Source organism: Fundulus heteroclitus, chromosome 1 (assembly GCF_011125445.2).
Source record: "Fundulus heteroclitus isolate FHET01 chromosome 1, MU-UCD_Fhet_4.1, whole genome shotgun sequence".
In the NCBI taxonomy this organism is placed as follows: domain Eukaryota; kingdom Metazoa; phylum Chordata; class Actinopteri; order Cyprinodontiformes; family Fundulidae; genus Fundulus; species Fundulus heteroclitus.
The window spans coordinates 37,946,927-37,959,971 of NC_046361.1; the positions used below are offsets into that span (position 1 = coordinate 37,946,927).

Consider the following 13,045-nt stretch of genomic DNA (forward strand, 5'->3'; position numbering starts at 1 on the left):
ATGCAGCTTTTCTTCAATAAAACACTATAGAGCCTGATTGAGTTTGTTTAAATGATTAAATGTTTCTAACCTACAACTTCATCTTTTACAGGTCAGAAAATGTCTGATTTTGATTGTATTTTTATTTATTTTTTTTACAAATGCAGAAAAGAGAGAAGAAGTATTTTACTACAACTTCAATTTTCTCTTTATAAATAAGACAGAACCCCCTTCACTGCTCAGAAAGAGTTAAACATCTTAAGCTGATCCATAAATCTGCCTCATGGTTCGGTTTAAACAATCTGAACAGTGAATCAGTTAATGAAACAAAGTGAAGCTTTTTTTCCTCCATTTTATTTAACAAATGTTGCACATCTCCAATGCGACGCTCAGAAGTTCCTGCAAGATAAAAAAAAAGAGAAAAGTTTAGAGTCTAAACTGGGTTCATAAAGAGAAACTTCATGCATCGTCTACATCTGCTTCTAACTGCAGCGAGTCCAGATCTGATAGTTACTGTTTCAACCAGTTAGATTCCCGTTCATCTAAAGTCTGGGTACAGCTTTTATTTTTCTCAGATTCCACAGTGCTGGATCTAAATGAACCCCACTGCGTGTCTTTATGAGAGGACTCGCTCTGCAGCAGAATCAGAGGTTTGCAGGATAACCGGACCACTCGTTCATACTTTGCTACGACGCCATCGGTCTTGGCCAGCCTCAGGATCGAGTCGTCAGATTCTCCCTGCAGAAGAAGAAGAAACACAAGCTGGGGAAATAGTTTATTTTTGTGTGTTGGTGCCACGGCCGACTTCAGGAGTCTGGACACGTTTTTAGAACCACGTCAAACTGTTTTCACTCTCTGACTGTAGGTTTACCACCTTAAAGGGGACATAGCCTAAAGAAAATCCACTTTTAATCCGTTCAGTTACACAATAAAATGCAGTCTAAGAGCAGAAAACTTGGAATCTGTCCAGAAGCAGAAAAAGTCCACAGCATCACACCTGCTGCTGCAGCTTAGTCCATTACTGGAGCGTTAGGTGCTTTCAGACCAAAAACAAAAAAGAAAAACAACTTCCCAGTAATTTTACGTCATGTCAGCCGTGGTACTTTCCAACAATAGAGGTCAGCAGACGTTTGATGAGCGGAGAGGTAAATTAAAAGGTCCAATGTGTTGCTCACCAGCCTGCTTCCCCATTAAAAAGCATTTATTGTCCCAGCTGACTTCTGCTAATGAAAAATGAGGCTCAGCTCCAGGCCTCATCAAGCCTCTGAGCAACAGCGAGAAATATTTTTTTTTTTTAAAACCAGGCAGGGTAAATGAACCAGGCAGGTTTCCTAAAAACATTTTATTAAAAAGAAACGGTAAAATGTAGAGAAGCGTTATTATTTCCTTTATCAGCTATGTTTTTGTCCTTTCGTTCCAGGACCTATAAGGTCCGGTCTTCCTCTGTGTGGATGAAGTCATCGGCTAAAGCGCATTGATTTTATCAAAGCGACCATTTTCTTAAAAAAAAATAAAATAAATAAAAACGACTTTTCTCTTGTATCAGGAGGGTCTTTCCGTAACACGAAGGGAAACTTATTTTTAACATTGTGCTGAATTTAAAAATATGCAAATCATCATATTTTACTGTAGTATTCGGGCTATAAGTCGCACTTTTTTCATAGTTTGTCTGATCCTGCGACTGATATTTGATATTTATCAAATTTAAATGGTAAATCATATTACCCAGTATGAGCCAAGGAATAAACATTACCGTCTGTAGCCACCAGAGGGCGCTCTAGGCTTGTGAAAACTATCCTGCTCCTGAACCACTGAACACGTTTGTTGTGTCGCTGTTTGTCTGCTTAACAAACCGTTATGGCGAAATGTGTGGATAAAACCTGCTGGTTGGACTTTCTGCCTTGTTATGCTAATTTAGCCAGGTATGCTTCATCTTATTCAGCAGTTGTGGATGCAGCTGTAATTTAATAAATTGTTTTACCAGATTAAATGTCAGTTTTTATGTCTTGGAAAGTGTGAAATAAATTGCTAAATAAATGTGACTTTTAGTGTGTAACTTATTCTGCTCCTTGTATTAAAAACTGACTGAATAAAAAGAAAATTGTGATTTTCTCCCACATTCTTAACATAAAACAGGAACATATTAGGTAAAATATTTAAAACACTTAAATAACCTGCACCGTTAACCCTGATTATGGCTTCAGCCTCCATCATGTTCCAGTTTTCAGCACCAGAGCACATCGGTGAGTTCTGGTTGAGAAGTTGTCGCCCCGTGGCTGAACGGACGCTGTTACGGTGGTAAGTTATGGAGCTCGCTGAGCGTTCATTTACAAACAGAACCGCAGAAAGTGTCGTCATTTAAGGTGTAAAATAATCCCACACCAGGTTCTGTTCTGGCAGGCCTCCGCCATGATTGTTTCTGTTACAACTACTCTGGTCCGACTCCGTTTAAGGATGAGCAGCGGCGCCCTCTTCTGGAAAGAAGGTCGTTATCGTTATATCGGATGGAATAAAATCAAATCTAATAAACTGTTAATCGACGATCTTGAGCTGGACGCTGGTTTGCGCCTCTAATGGGAACTGGTACGTTTCTACAGCTGCTCTGGTTCTTGGGTTCTGCGTGACGTTCTTCAGGAAACTCACCATCCGGCGGATGGCTCCACAGATGGCGTAGGTCTTGGTCTGACCGTTGAAGCGCCCGGTCACTTTGTCCACCTGAAAACACCAAACAGAGGGATTAGAGAGCGGTTCTGTCCACAGCAGCGCTACTTCTGGGCCAAATATTTTTATTTTTCCAGAGGCTTTTGGGACAAAAACACTCATCTGCCCTTTAACCGGGGACTGCTAGGAACCAGAAGCACAGCAACAATTAGGGAATGGCAGCAAACGGTTTATAATAATAGGCAGAAGTTGAGTCACATGGCCACCTGACAGAAGGTCCATTGTGCCCCATCAACTACTTTGCTTCCAGCGACGGAGCCAAAAGGTTAACACTTCAGCGAAAATGAAACCAAGAGGCGGTGAATAATCCACCGTCATGTTCGAGTTCTGACCAACGGGGATTAAACGGCAGCGCAGGTTTCCTCCCCAGCGTCAGCCCCGTGTTTCTGTTGCTCGATGGTAAAACCAAATTTATGCAAATGATCCAAACAGGGGCGCCTCCGACACCAAACTTCAGAGAGCGGCCAGGAGCTTCAGACTAACAGAACCCAGCCGGCTCCACGGAGTCCATCCACCGCAGGCCGGGTTCTGTAGAAAGGGCCCATCTGCACCGGAGGGACCAGGACAGCGGTTCCACTGTGGAGAACCGATGCACAAAGTTCCTACGGCGCTTCATTTCATTGCCCGGCCCAGTTGCAGCTCCCACTCCTCCTTAACCGTCTAATCTGGATCGACTCGTTGATTAAAAGGAGGAATTATTAGTCAACGCCACCGATCGTGTCGTCATCCGCCGTTTGTCCCGTCAGTGTCACTCCATTTCCTTATTTCTATAGAGAAGGGATGGGTGGGCCCGGTTCCCAAAGCATGGTTGTTCTTCAGGTTTCTCATCGTGTGAAAAAAAAAATTAAACACTTCATTAAAGAGAGCCGGAAGACGAGCGGCTGTGTAGGCGCGGGATTCAGGCCCCTCGGGGGACCAGTTAATGTAAGTCACCAGGTTAGGCGCCTTTCTGCTAAAATTAGTGCTGCGAAGACAAGCTCAGACAGATTCACCAGCGTCAGAAACAACCAGCACCTCTTTACGCTCTTACCTCAGACACACCCCGTTAACACAACGCATTTCCCTTTATAGTCCCAGACGGGAAATGTGTCCCTGTGCGTAAGCCATCCCTTAGGGGGCAGCGTGACGCAGCAACGAGTGGCGCCTGAGGAGCAACCTGCAGTCAAGGGTCCCCTAGAATTATTCTCATCCGCTGGTGGGTCTGTCCTTTTTAACGAGCCCTGAGTTAACGAGCTGAGTCGAGTAAAAACCGCCTCAGATGAAGGTGTAACAAAAGTAAAAAAAAATGTGAAGGAAACAATGACAGCTTCCTGTGGACACAAAGGCCATAAATCAGACAAATTCTACGGCGTAACAAAGCTGTCAAAACGACACGTGCGAGATTTTAGCAATTACATGTTTGTGTGTCAATAAAAACGCTGAATAAAAATTTTAATACAAAATTCTGCTGTCATGTTTGAGTCTGTATGTTTCTAGATATTGTTTGCTTTGAAGACATCTGCCATTTAATTTGCAACGGCTGAATCGTGGCTTCAGAAAAAAAATAAAATAAAAAAAAAAAATACACAGAGCATTAGAATTTTGGCCTCCCAAAACAAAGAGCCATCTCCAGTTTACTTTACGACTAGTCCCAATTTAGCTGTTGATATCTGAAATATACGTTTCAGATAATCAGTTGACAACTTAATGGTAAATCTGACATTGTTTGTACGCAGAATATAATCAGATATCTTAATTAACTATTTCTGGTCATTAATATCAGACATATCTGGAATGTAAATTAAGCTAATTTTATGTGAAAACGGCCTGCCATAAATGCTACAGAGACTCATTGTTTGATAACGACCCCTGCAGCAGTGAAGACTTGCAGTCATAGAAATCAGTTATATTCACAAGACTTTTGACTCAGCTTTCAGATTCATTCTCACATAAAAACAACCCAACTCCACTTCATTTTTTAGACTCACGTATAAAACAGCAGAATATCATGAACAGCATTTTTCTGAGATAAAACAAATACACCAATACGAGTTTGTTAGAATCTGCACATCTTTTTGACAGCTTCCTAACGCCATACCTTTGTAGGTCAAGGCTCACAGACTCAGCCTGTGCTACATAACCACCAGCAGAGATCACGTCAAACATTTTAAACCGCTGCAGTCTAAGAAAGCGCTGCAAAAACCAAGAGGGATAAATCAACGGGGAACCAATCAGGAATGAGTATTTCCAAAACTCTGAGCCTGATCAAAGCCAAGAAATCTCAGGTTTGGTCTGAAATTAGATTTAGCCACGATCCATTTAGGTTTTATCCCAGAACTTCAACGCTGTTTTAGTTGTTTAGTGTTTAGATTTTCACTAAACTGTAGATGAGGAGAACGACGTCTGAAATCAAAGTTGTCATTTTCTGTGCTGACATCCGAGTCAGATGTTAAAAAAGAAAAAAGTCTGGTGTGAGTGTTTCGGCTTTAAAAATCTGCTGTTTCCAAAAAAAGATAAAAGGTGGTTTGAGCTGCACTGAAATGAAGGTCAAGGCTGCAGGTACAAACATATGATCAACCCACAGACGGGTGCGATGTAAACAGACCAGACGAACATGAGGAACGTTTTTAGATTTATGCCCTTACCTCAGCAATGTTGATCTGGATGGAGGCGTGGTCCTTGGCGCCGATGATTCTGTTGCTTGCAGAGCTGCAACAAGAAACTAGTTTTAGTTTTAATTGAACTAGACATCAGCTTAATGAGGTCACATTACATCAGAATAATAGAAACCTCAGCTGATGAAAAAAGAAACCGGGTGAATTTAAAAATATGCTGGCAGCTTTAAGGAGTTAAAGCTGCCAATCAAAGCCATTGGACCTGATTTAATCTGTAAACACAAACATTTTTTTATGTTCTATTCAAGTCCCGACATGTCGTTATTTATAATTGTAAATACAACTTGACTTGTGAGCATTACGTAACAATTTAGAAAATTTCATAGACCACATGGACAAAAAGCCCTAAATTATCCTGAGTCCTGACAGACTTACATTTAAGAGTTTCCTAAGCTATTAAGTTCTAAACAGCTTGCCATACAGGAGGCAACAAGCGGTCCAAATGATAGAAAATGCAGCTATTAACGGCGTGTTGCTGTGGTTCTGACTGAGGATTCAGTGATTTCAGACTTCCTCTTTGGTTCGATGGATCGCCAGGAGTTAATTTCAGGGTGAACCGGTCAGCACCAGGGATCAGACGAGTTTTCACAACTAGCCAAGCACAACAGAACACCAAAGAAAACAAAACCTGGTCCATTTAAAGCGGGCCGAACAGCTCAGGTGGGAAATGGTTAACAAAACAATGAGGGCATTAACAGGACTCGGTGGAACTTGGTTTTATTGTGAGGTTTTAAAGCAATCCAGAGGTCTAAATAATTTTGCCCTTAAACTACGACCAACTCTGATCAGACAAAAACAGCCAGAGCCACAATAAACTAATCTTTTTGTTGTCCAACACTGAGCTTTGATAAAGATGGTTCATTTACCTAAGGCTTTTTCAAAACCAGTAATAACCTTTTAGTTTATGTCTAAGTATAGCCACATAAATAAACTCAATTGATTATTTCAGTAATTGAAGAGGTGTCACACTTCATCCTTATTTTTTATGGTAACTATCATACTGTCAGGTCGAAGGTTTGAACACCAGAGAAAGATCATGACCATACACACAATTTAAACAATTGTGCATCACAACAAACCCCAAAATGATAGAAAATGTCTCGTACACGTCTCGTTTAAATCTGAAGGCACATATTGGTTAAACAACTTTCATTTTATTATACCAAATCCGATTAATCAATTTTTTTCCTCCTTTTCGTTTCACAAAATTACAGAAATAATTTTAAAAACTTGCTTTTGTCAAGCATTTCGCCTGGGAGTCTACCTGAATTCACAGTGCAACTAAATCCAAGGTATGAAACATGATTGCATAACAAGATGGCCGCCCTGCTGTTGTAAACAATGAAAAACTAAATGGATAAATCTATACTGTAAATTCAATTTATAGGATAAATTAAATAAATTAATATTTAAATAAATGAAAGTGTCTTTGGCAATATATTTTCCTAAACTTTCAGCATTGCTGCTGTTCTCTTCATGAAAGCCCAAGGAGAGCATTGGTAAAATAAAATCCTGATTTTCCAGAAATTAAATCCTAAAAATGAGTACCCTCAAATGGATCTGTTGAATCAATTTATCGCCCATCCCTAGCACATACGCTACATTTTTAATTATGTTGCACATTTCTTTAGAGTAACAACAAAAAATTCCAAACATCCAATAAAACATTTCCATAGAGGGTTTAATTTAACTTTGTGGTTATTCTTTACCTTTTAATTATTCCAAAGTGAAGTAAATCATGTTTAGTCACTCTACCGTATTTGTCTGTATCTATGTTGTTAGTGTCACTGTCAATTTATTATTTTTTTATATATTTTTTTTCAAAGTCTTGGAAATTTGCCCTCACTATAAGCACCATGGTGCACAGATGGGACTGCAGTTCCTCGGGTTCTCTATGTCATCGTGCATCTGTCCCTATTAAAATAAACTCAAACATATAAATAAAAGCCTTCGATAGAGAAGATCAAGTTTGTGGGCTTCTCTCCAATCCAAAATTGCAAGCCTTGCATCTCCATCTGCTCCATGTGTAAAAACCCCACCTTCTTTCCCCTGCAGCGAAAACGTGCTGGAGCCCATTTAACTCATTATTTGTCGCCAAAATATAACCAACATCCTTAACTTTTGTTTGGGAAATAGAAAAAAAAAACCTTACCATTTGCGTGGGACGTACAGGTCCACAAATTCACCAGCGTCGTTCTGCATTTTGAAGGTTGTGTTAGGTGGTCGCCTAAAAATCTGAAAGAAATAAAATAAAGACATACACTATAAAAAAAAAGTCACCAGGGGTGTTTATAGTCGTGTATTTCTAGCGTCAGAAACCCGGGAAATAAAAGACAGAACGCAGAAATGAAGATGTGCAGTGAAGCTGCAAGGAGCACGGCAGCTAGCGGCGTTAGCATGAGGACCGCACGGCCGCATGTGGCGGCTCACTGACACCAACGTATTCTGTTGTGACGCAATCACAGCCGCCTGCGACCCCAAAAACTACCCGATGCCTAAAATATAACATTATCTTTCATAACATTTAAAAAAGACCAACGTAATACACCGAAAGCGACGTTTTTAAACGTTTAGTTTCCAGAGACAAAGATTTACCCACCGCTTACGACAGATGGCCCACAGGAAAAGGAAGCGCTTCACTTCCGGATAAAAAAATATCGGCCTCCGTGTTATATTGCCCCCTGCTGGTCGTTTGGTGTAACGACAAGAAGGACTAACACCAACTGGACGTAAATTACTCTAACTTGTCGGTACATGGACCAAAATTGTCAAGTCAAAGGAACTCGAGGGCCAAAAATATTAACACATTTTTTTAAAACCATAAATATTTATATTAATTTTTTTACCTGCTCTACAAAATATGAGTTTTTTAAATAATACATTAGTTCGATTTTATGTAGCAAATTAATGTGTAAATCATCGTAGATCCAAAATTTAAAAAAAGGATTTTGCTCATTTGTCATATTAAAAGATGGTCATCCGGTTAGCAAATTATTTGGAATAATTTAATTTGACTCTAACAATGATAAACTTTAATCTTTTTGGTTTTAGCATAAGAACAGTATTTGGGTCAGTTGTTCTTTCAAAACACTTGCTGTTCTTAGCCAATTTTAATAATTTAATTCAAAGCAAATTTTAATGCACCAAAGTATTGAGTAATTAAATATCATTGGATAGATGTCGCTACGAAATCAAAGAGCATATAAAAAGTGTGTTTTTAAAAGATTAATACTTTGTATTGTACTTAACATTTTTAACATTGTTAATTGTAGGATTTTAACTTTTCTGTAATAAATTTGCTCAAATAAAAAACTAAAATCTTCCATCTGCATCAACCACCTGTGGTCCAAACACTTTGGACATGCTTGGTCTACCTGCTTTCCTCGTAAAAAATAATAATCCTTTGAACGATGTTTTGTGGAGCAGAAAGTAACACCTAAAGGTCTTTCAGAAATATATTTTCTTTGAAAATAAAAGACAAGGAACATATTATCCACGTACCAGGGATATTGTAAATGTTCAAAGCTTGATTTAGTTAACATTAGTTTGTTAATTAAAAACATACATGTGTTTAGCATTAGGTTTTTAGTCAACAAAAATAGACTAATCTATTGAGCAAATTGTAATTCAGAAAGCTGTATATCTTTTTAAAATATACCACCTAAACACAATCAGAGAACAAAGACTTTATGTAATTTCTGAAAAATACTTTCTAACGTTCTACAAAAAAATTAATAATTTACAAAAAACTAATAAATACATAGTTACGGCGAGATAAAATTATGCTTTTTCAAAAGTTTGATTTTATTTGTAAAAAATGTATTGGAAATTATATTAATTAATCATCTTTACTGTCATTGCAACATGCATTCCAATAAAATTTGTTCTGGTTGTGTTCACAGCTGGTGTTGTGCTGAACTTTGAACTTTTGTCCAAGTCTCAGTGCTTCTTACAGGTTTCATTTCAGGATTGCCTTGTATTGATCTTCTTCCAGCTTCTCTGTCTGCTTCTGAAAAAGTGTCTCCACAGCATAATGCTGCCACCTCTGTTTTTGTCGGTAGGGATGGTGAACTTTGGGGTCAACGATGGAGTTAACGCACAACACACAGCAATTAGCATGTAAGGCATTAGATTTCTGATCTCATCTGACCAAGAGCACCTTCTTCCACATGACTGAAAACAAGATGTCGTTTGGCTTTTTCAACAGCGACTTTATTGTTGTTGCTTTTCTATAAAGGCCAGATTTGTAGTGTACAAAGGTAAGATGTTCCCAGCTTAGCCATGGGTCTCGAAAGCTCCTCCATCCTCTGTTGAATGCTCCTGCTGCTCGATCTGTCAATTTAAACTGATCTCCGTGCTTCAAAACATCATCTTTCAATTTCTTTGATGGTGAAAAGATTGGAAAATTGTTTTAGAACCTAACCCTGCTGCAAATGTTCTCCCTGACCTGTCTTCTCTTTGTGATTGTGTTTTGATGCTACAATCTCTGGATGTTCTGCAGTTTGTTGTTCTGGTTTTCAGCTCCAAATACTTGGTATCAACAACAAACTGATCATGTTCAAGAGGGTTGTATGACCAATGTTTTTAATGTAGTTCTCTCTTGTTTTTAGTCATGTAACTGTGCTACTGCCTAATTGGCCAGGTCTCATTTAAAAAAAAAAAATAAAAGAAAAAAAAATGGTGCTGATCTCAGTGAGAATAACCAGGCCTAAATAAAAAAATGGTAAGGATGTCCGTGATGGAAATAAAATTTGAATGTGACTCCATGATTTGCAAATCATTGACTCAGTTTTGATCTAAAACTGTACAAAACGTTGCATAAAAGCCTCTCTCTGACAGCGTATAGCCTTCCTGAAGAATGCATTTCATTTTCGTGTTAATGAAAAGGTGAGATGTGGGGGGAAGTTAACCTTTTTTCTTATGTCACCCATTCAAACTCTGCAATTCTCTGCAATTATTTACCTGAATTTCTCCTGATACATATGGAAATGACAATGTTTTTGCCTCACTCTGTTATGTCCTCTGTGTTAATGTTTCTTCTGCCAGTTTTGTTAGCAGACTTAGCAAACAGTTTGGGTAACTCAATAAAGGCATCCAGAAGGCACAAGCAGCGCGTCAAGGACCACTTCAGCCAGAGGAGCACCATCAGCCTCTTGTCCTGCAGCTCCACCAAGTGACCTCTTCCCTGAAAAAGGCTGCAGGTCCTGACATGATGTCAGCCAAGACGCTTAAATCGTGTGCTGACCAGCTAGCAGGAGTCTCTCTGGACATCTTCAACCTCTCCCTGCAGCTCTCCACAGTTCCTGCCTGTCTGAAATCCTCCGTTATTGTGCCTTTCCCCAAGAAACCAATCATCACCTTCCTCTGTGACTATCGTCCCATCGCTATGACCCCATCATCTTGAGGTTCATCCAGAGGATCCTCCTAATGTACATCAAGGACACCATCTCTGCCGTTCTAGACAGCCTGCAGTTTGCCTACAGGGAGAATCGCTCCAAGGAGGATGCTGTGTGGTTAGCTCTGCACTCAGCTCTGACTCATCTGCAGCAGCCCAACATCTGTGTTAGGATGCTCTTTGTGGACTTCAGCTCAGCATTCAGCACCGTGCTCGCGGACATGCTGACTCTGAAGCTCCACAACCTGGATTATCCACACCTCTCTGCTCCTGGATCAGTGACTTCCTCACCAACAGACCCCAGGTGGTGAAAAGGGGGAACATCTGCTCCACTGATCCAGGAACACCACATGGTCGTGTCCTCAGCTCTGCTATCTTTACCTTCTTCACCCAGGACTGTTCTGCTGTCCACCCCACAGACACAGTGGTGAAGTTTGTGGATGACACCAATGCAGTGGGTCTCATCTCCAACAATGATGAGTCCCACTACAGGGATGAGGTCAGCAATCTGACACAGTGGAGCTCCAGGAACAACCTGATCCTGAACAGCAGGAAGACCAAGGAAGTAATAATAGACTACAGGAGGTCCAGGAGGACTGAACACCTCCTCTCTACATACAGAGGGAGGTGGTGGAGGCGTGGACAGCATTAAGTTCCTGGGCGTTCACATCTCCTCTGACCTCTCCTGGACTGCGAACACCTCCCACCTGATAAAGAAGGCTCAACAACAGCTCTTCTTCATCAGGAACCTGAAAAGTTCTGGACTTCCCACTAAGCTGCTAAAAAAATTCTACAGAGCTACAATAGAGAGTGCTTTATGCATCAGCATAACTGTGTGGTATGAGAGCTGCACAGTCCAGGAGAGGAAGGACTTAGCACGGGTGGTGAGAACAGCGCAGGGGATTGTGTGATTCCGTCTGCAGGATCTAGACTCAATTTATGCAGAACGAGTCCAAAGAAGGGCCAGACACATCTCCACTGATCTCACCCACCCAGGCAATGAGCTGTTTGCCCCTCTCCCATCAGTTAAACGCTTCAGAAGCCTCAAAGCCAGAACAAATAAGCCTAGAAACAGCTTCTTCCCAAGAACTGTGAGGGGAATCGCCTTCGGTCAGTCTACCAGGGGTGGGACGGTATCCAGGGGGGAAATTGTTTAAAGCTTTCCTGGGTCAAAAATATACAGTCAAATGCAATAAATTAGAATATGCATTTCTAAGAGACTTATTTGTCAGGAAAAAAAAAAACCTTTTAACCGGTAGTAAACATACTTCTTGCTGCATGAACAATTTAGCTTTTTTATTGGCCTATAATAAAATTTTAATCATAAATGTGGTGTTTTTTAGATGGAGGTGGAAGTAAAATCACAATTAACAGAAATAAAGGCTTTGAAACATCATCAGTCTGTGTTAATCTATATAATCTGTTTATCTTAGTGAATTGAGTTACTGAAATAAATTACTTTCTTAAAAATGTTCTAATTTATTGCATGTGACTGCATATAGATACTGGAGAAGTTTTCCATGAAAAAGTGGTCCACCACCGTTCTGCATAGAATGTCATGTATGAAAGTATCTGGGTACAGCATATGGTAAAAACATGGTAAGCAAGTCTTTAGTTTTATAGAAAATAGCAAGTGTTTTTGATATTTTTAACTTTATGTTGGCCTGCTATCAATTACTGCCTCTAAGAAATCGGTGGCAAAAAATCTTAATGTCAACACCATTAGACTTGTAGTCTTATATCTTTAAATATCTCTTTTTTTGTTTCCAAAAACAATACATTCAGTTTGCGCTGTATTAAGAGACAATTTGTTAGCATTAAGCCCTGTTTTAAATAACTGTAGTTTACTTTGTATTAATACAGAGCCTGGCACGTGACAGGGGTAAAATAAAGGGGAGTGGTGGCCTAGTGGTTAGAGCACAGAGCTTTGATCCTAGAGGTTCTGAGTTCAACTCCCACAAGCTCCCATTCTGGGTCCCTGAGCAAGACCCTTAACCCCCAGTTGCTCCCCAGGCACAGCACAGTGGCAACCCACTGTTCCCCAAGGGGATGGGTTAAGATGCAGAAGTGAATTTCTCCATTGTGAGTTAAAACAAAGAAAACAGGTTTTGCAATCGGTGTGTTCGGTTTGATAAAGAAGGTGCTGCATTTTGCAATCCATTCACGCAGAGTACTCTGTGACTTCTGTCGGCCCACGCTTTTTTCATTTTAAACGTTTCATCTCAGTGCACAATAAAAAAATGTTTTCAAGCTGTGAGGTGTGCTTATAGAAACAGGGAAGTCCTTTGACTTTATA

General features: G+C 40.0%; 1 protein-coding gene across 1 annotated transcript; it reads right to left on the minus strand.

The window, feature by feature from the left end:
* Positions 1-311: 311 nt before the first annotated feature.
* On the minus strand, positions 312-8,067 carry rps21 (ribosomal protein S21). Its single transcript, XM_012880041.3, has 6 exons — positions 7,954-8,067; positions 7,507-7,589; positions 5,325-5,388; positions 2,623-2,694; positions 662-717; positions 312-378 (listed from the first exon to the last, which is right to left on the minus strand). The coding sequence occupies exons 2-6, from the start codon at positions 7,554-7,556 to the stop codon at positions 369-371; spliced, it is 252 nt and encodes an 83-aa protein (XP_012735495.1). The 5' UTR covers positions 7,557-7,589; positions 7,954-8,067; the 3' UTR covers positions 312-368.
* Between the last annotated feature and the right edge of the window lie 4,978 nt (positions 8,068-13,045).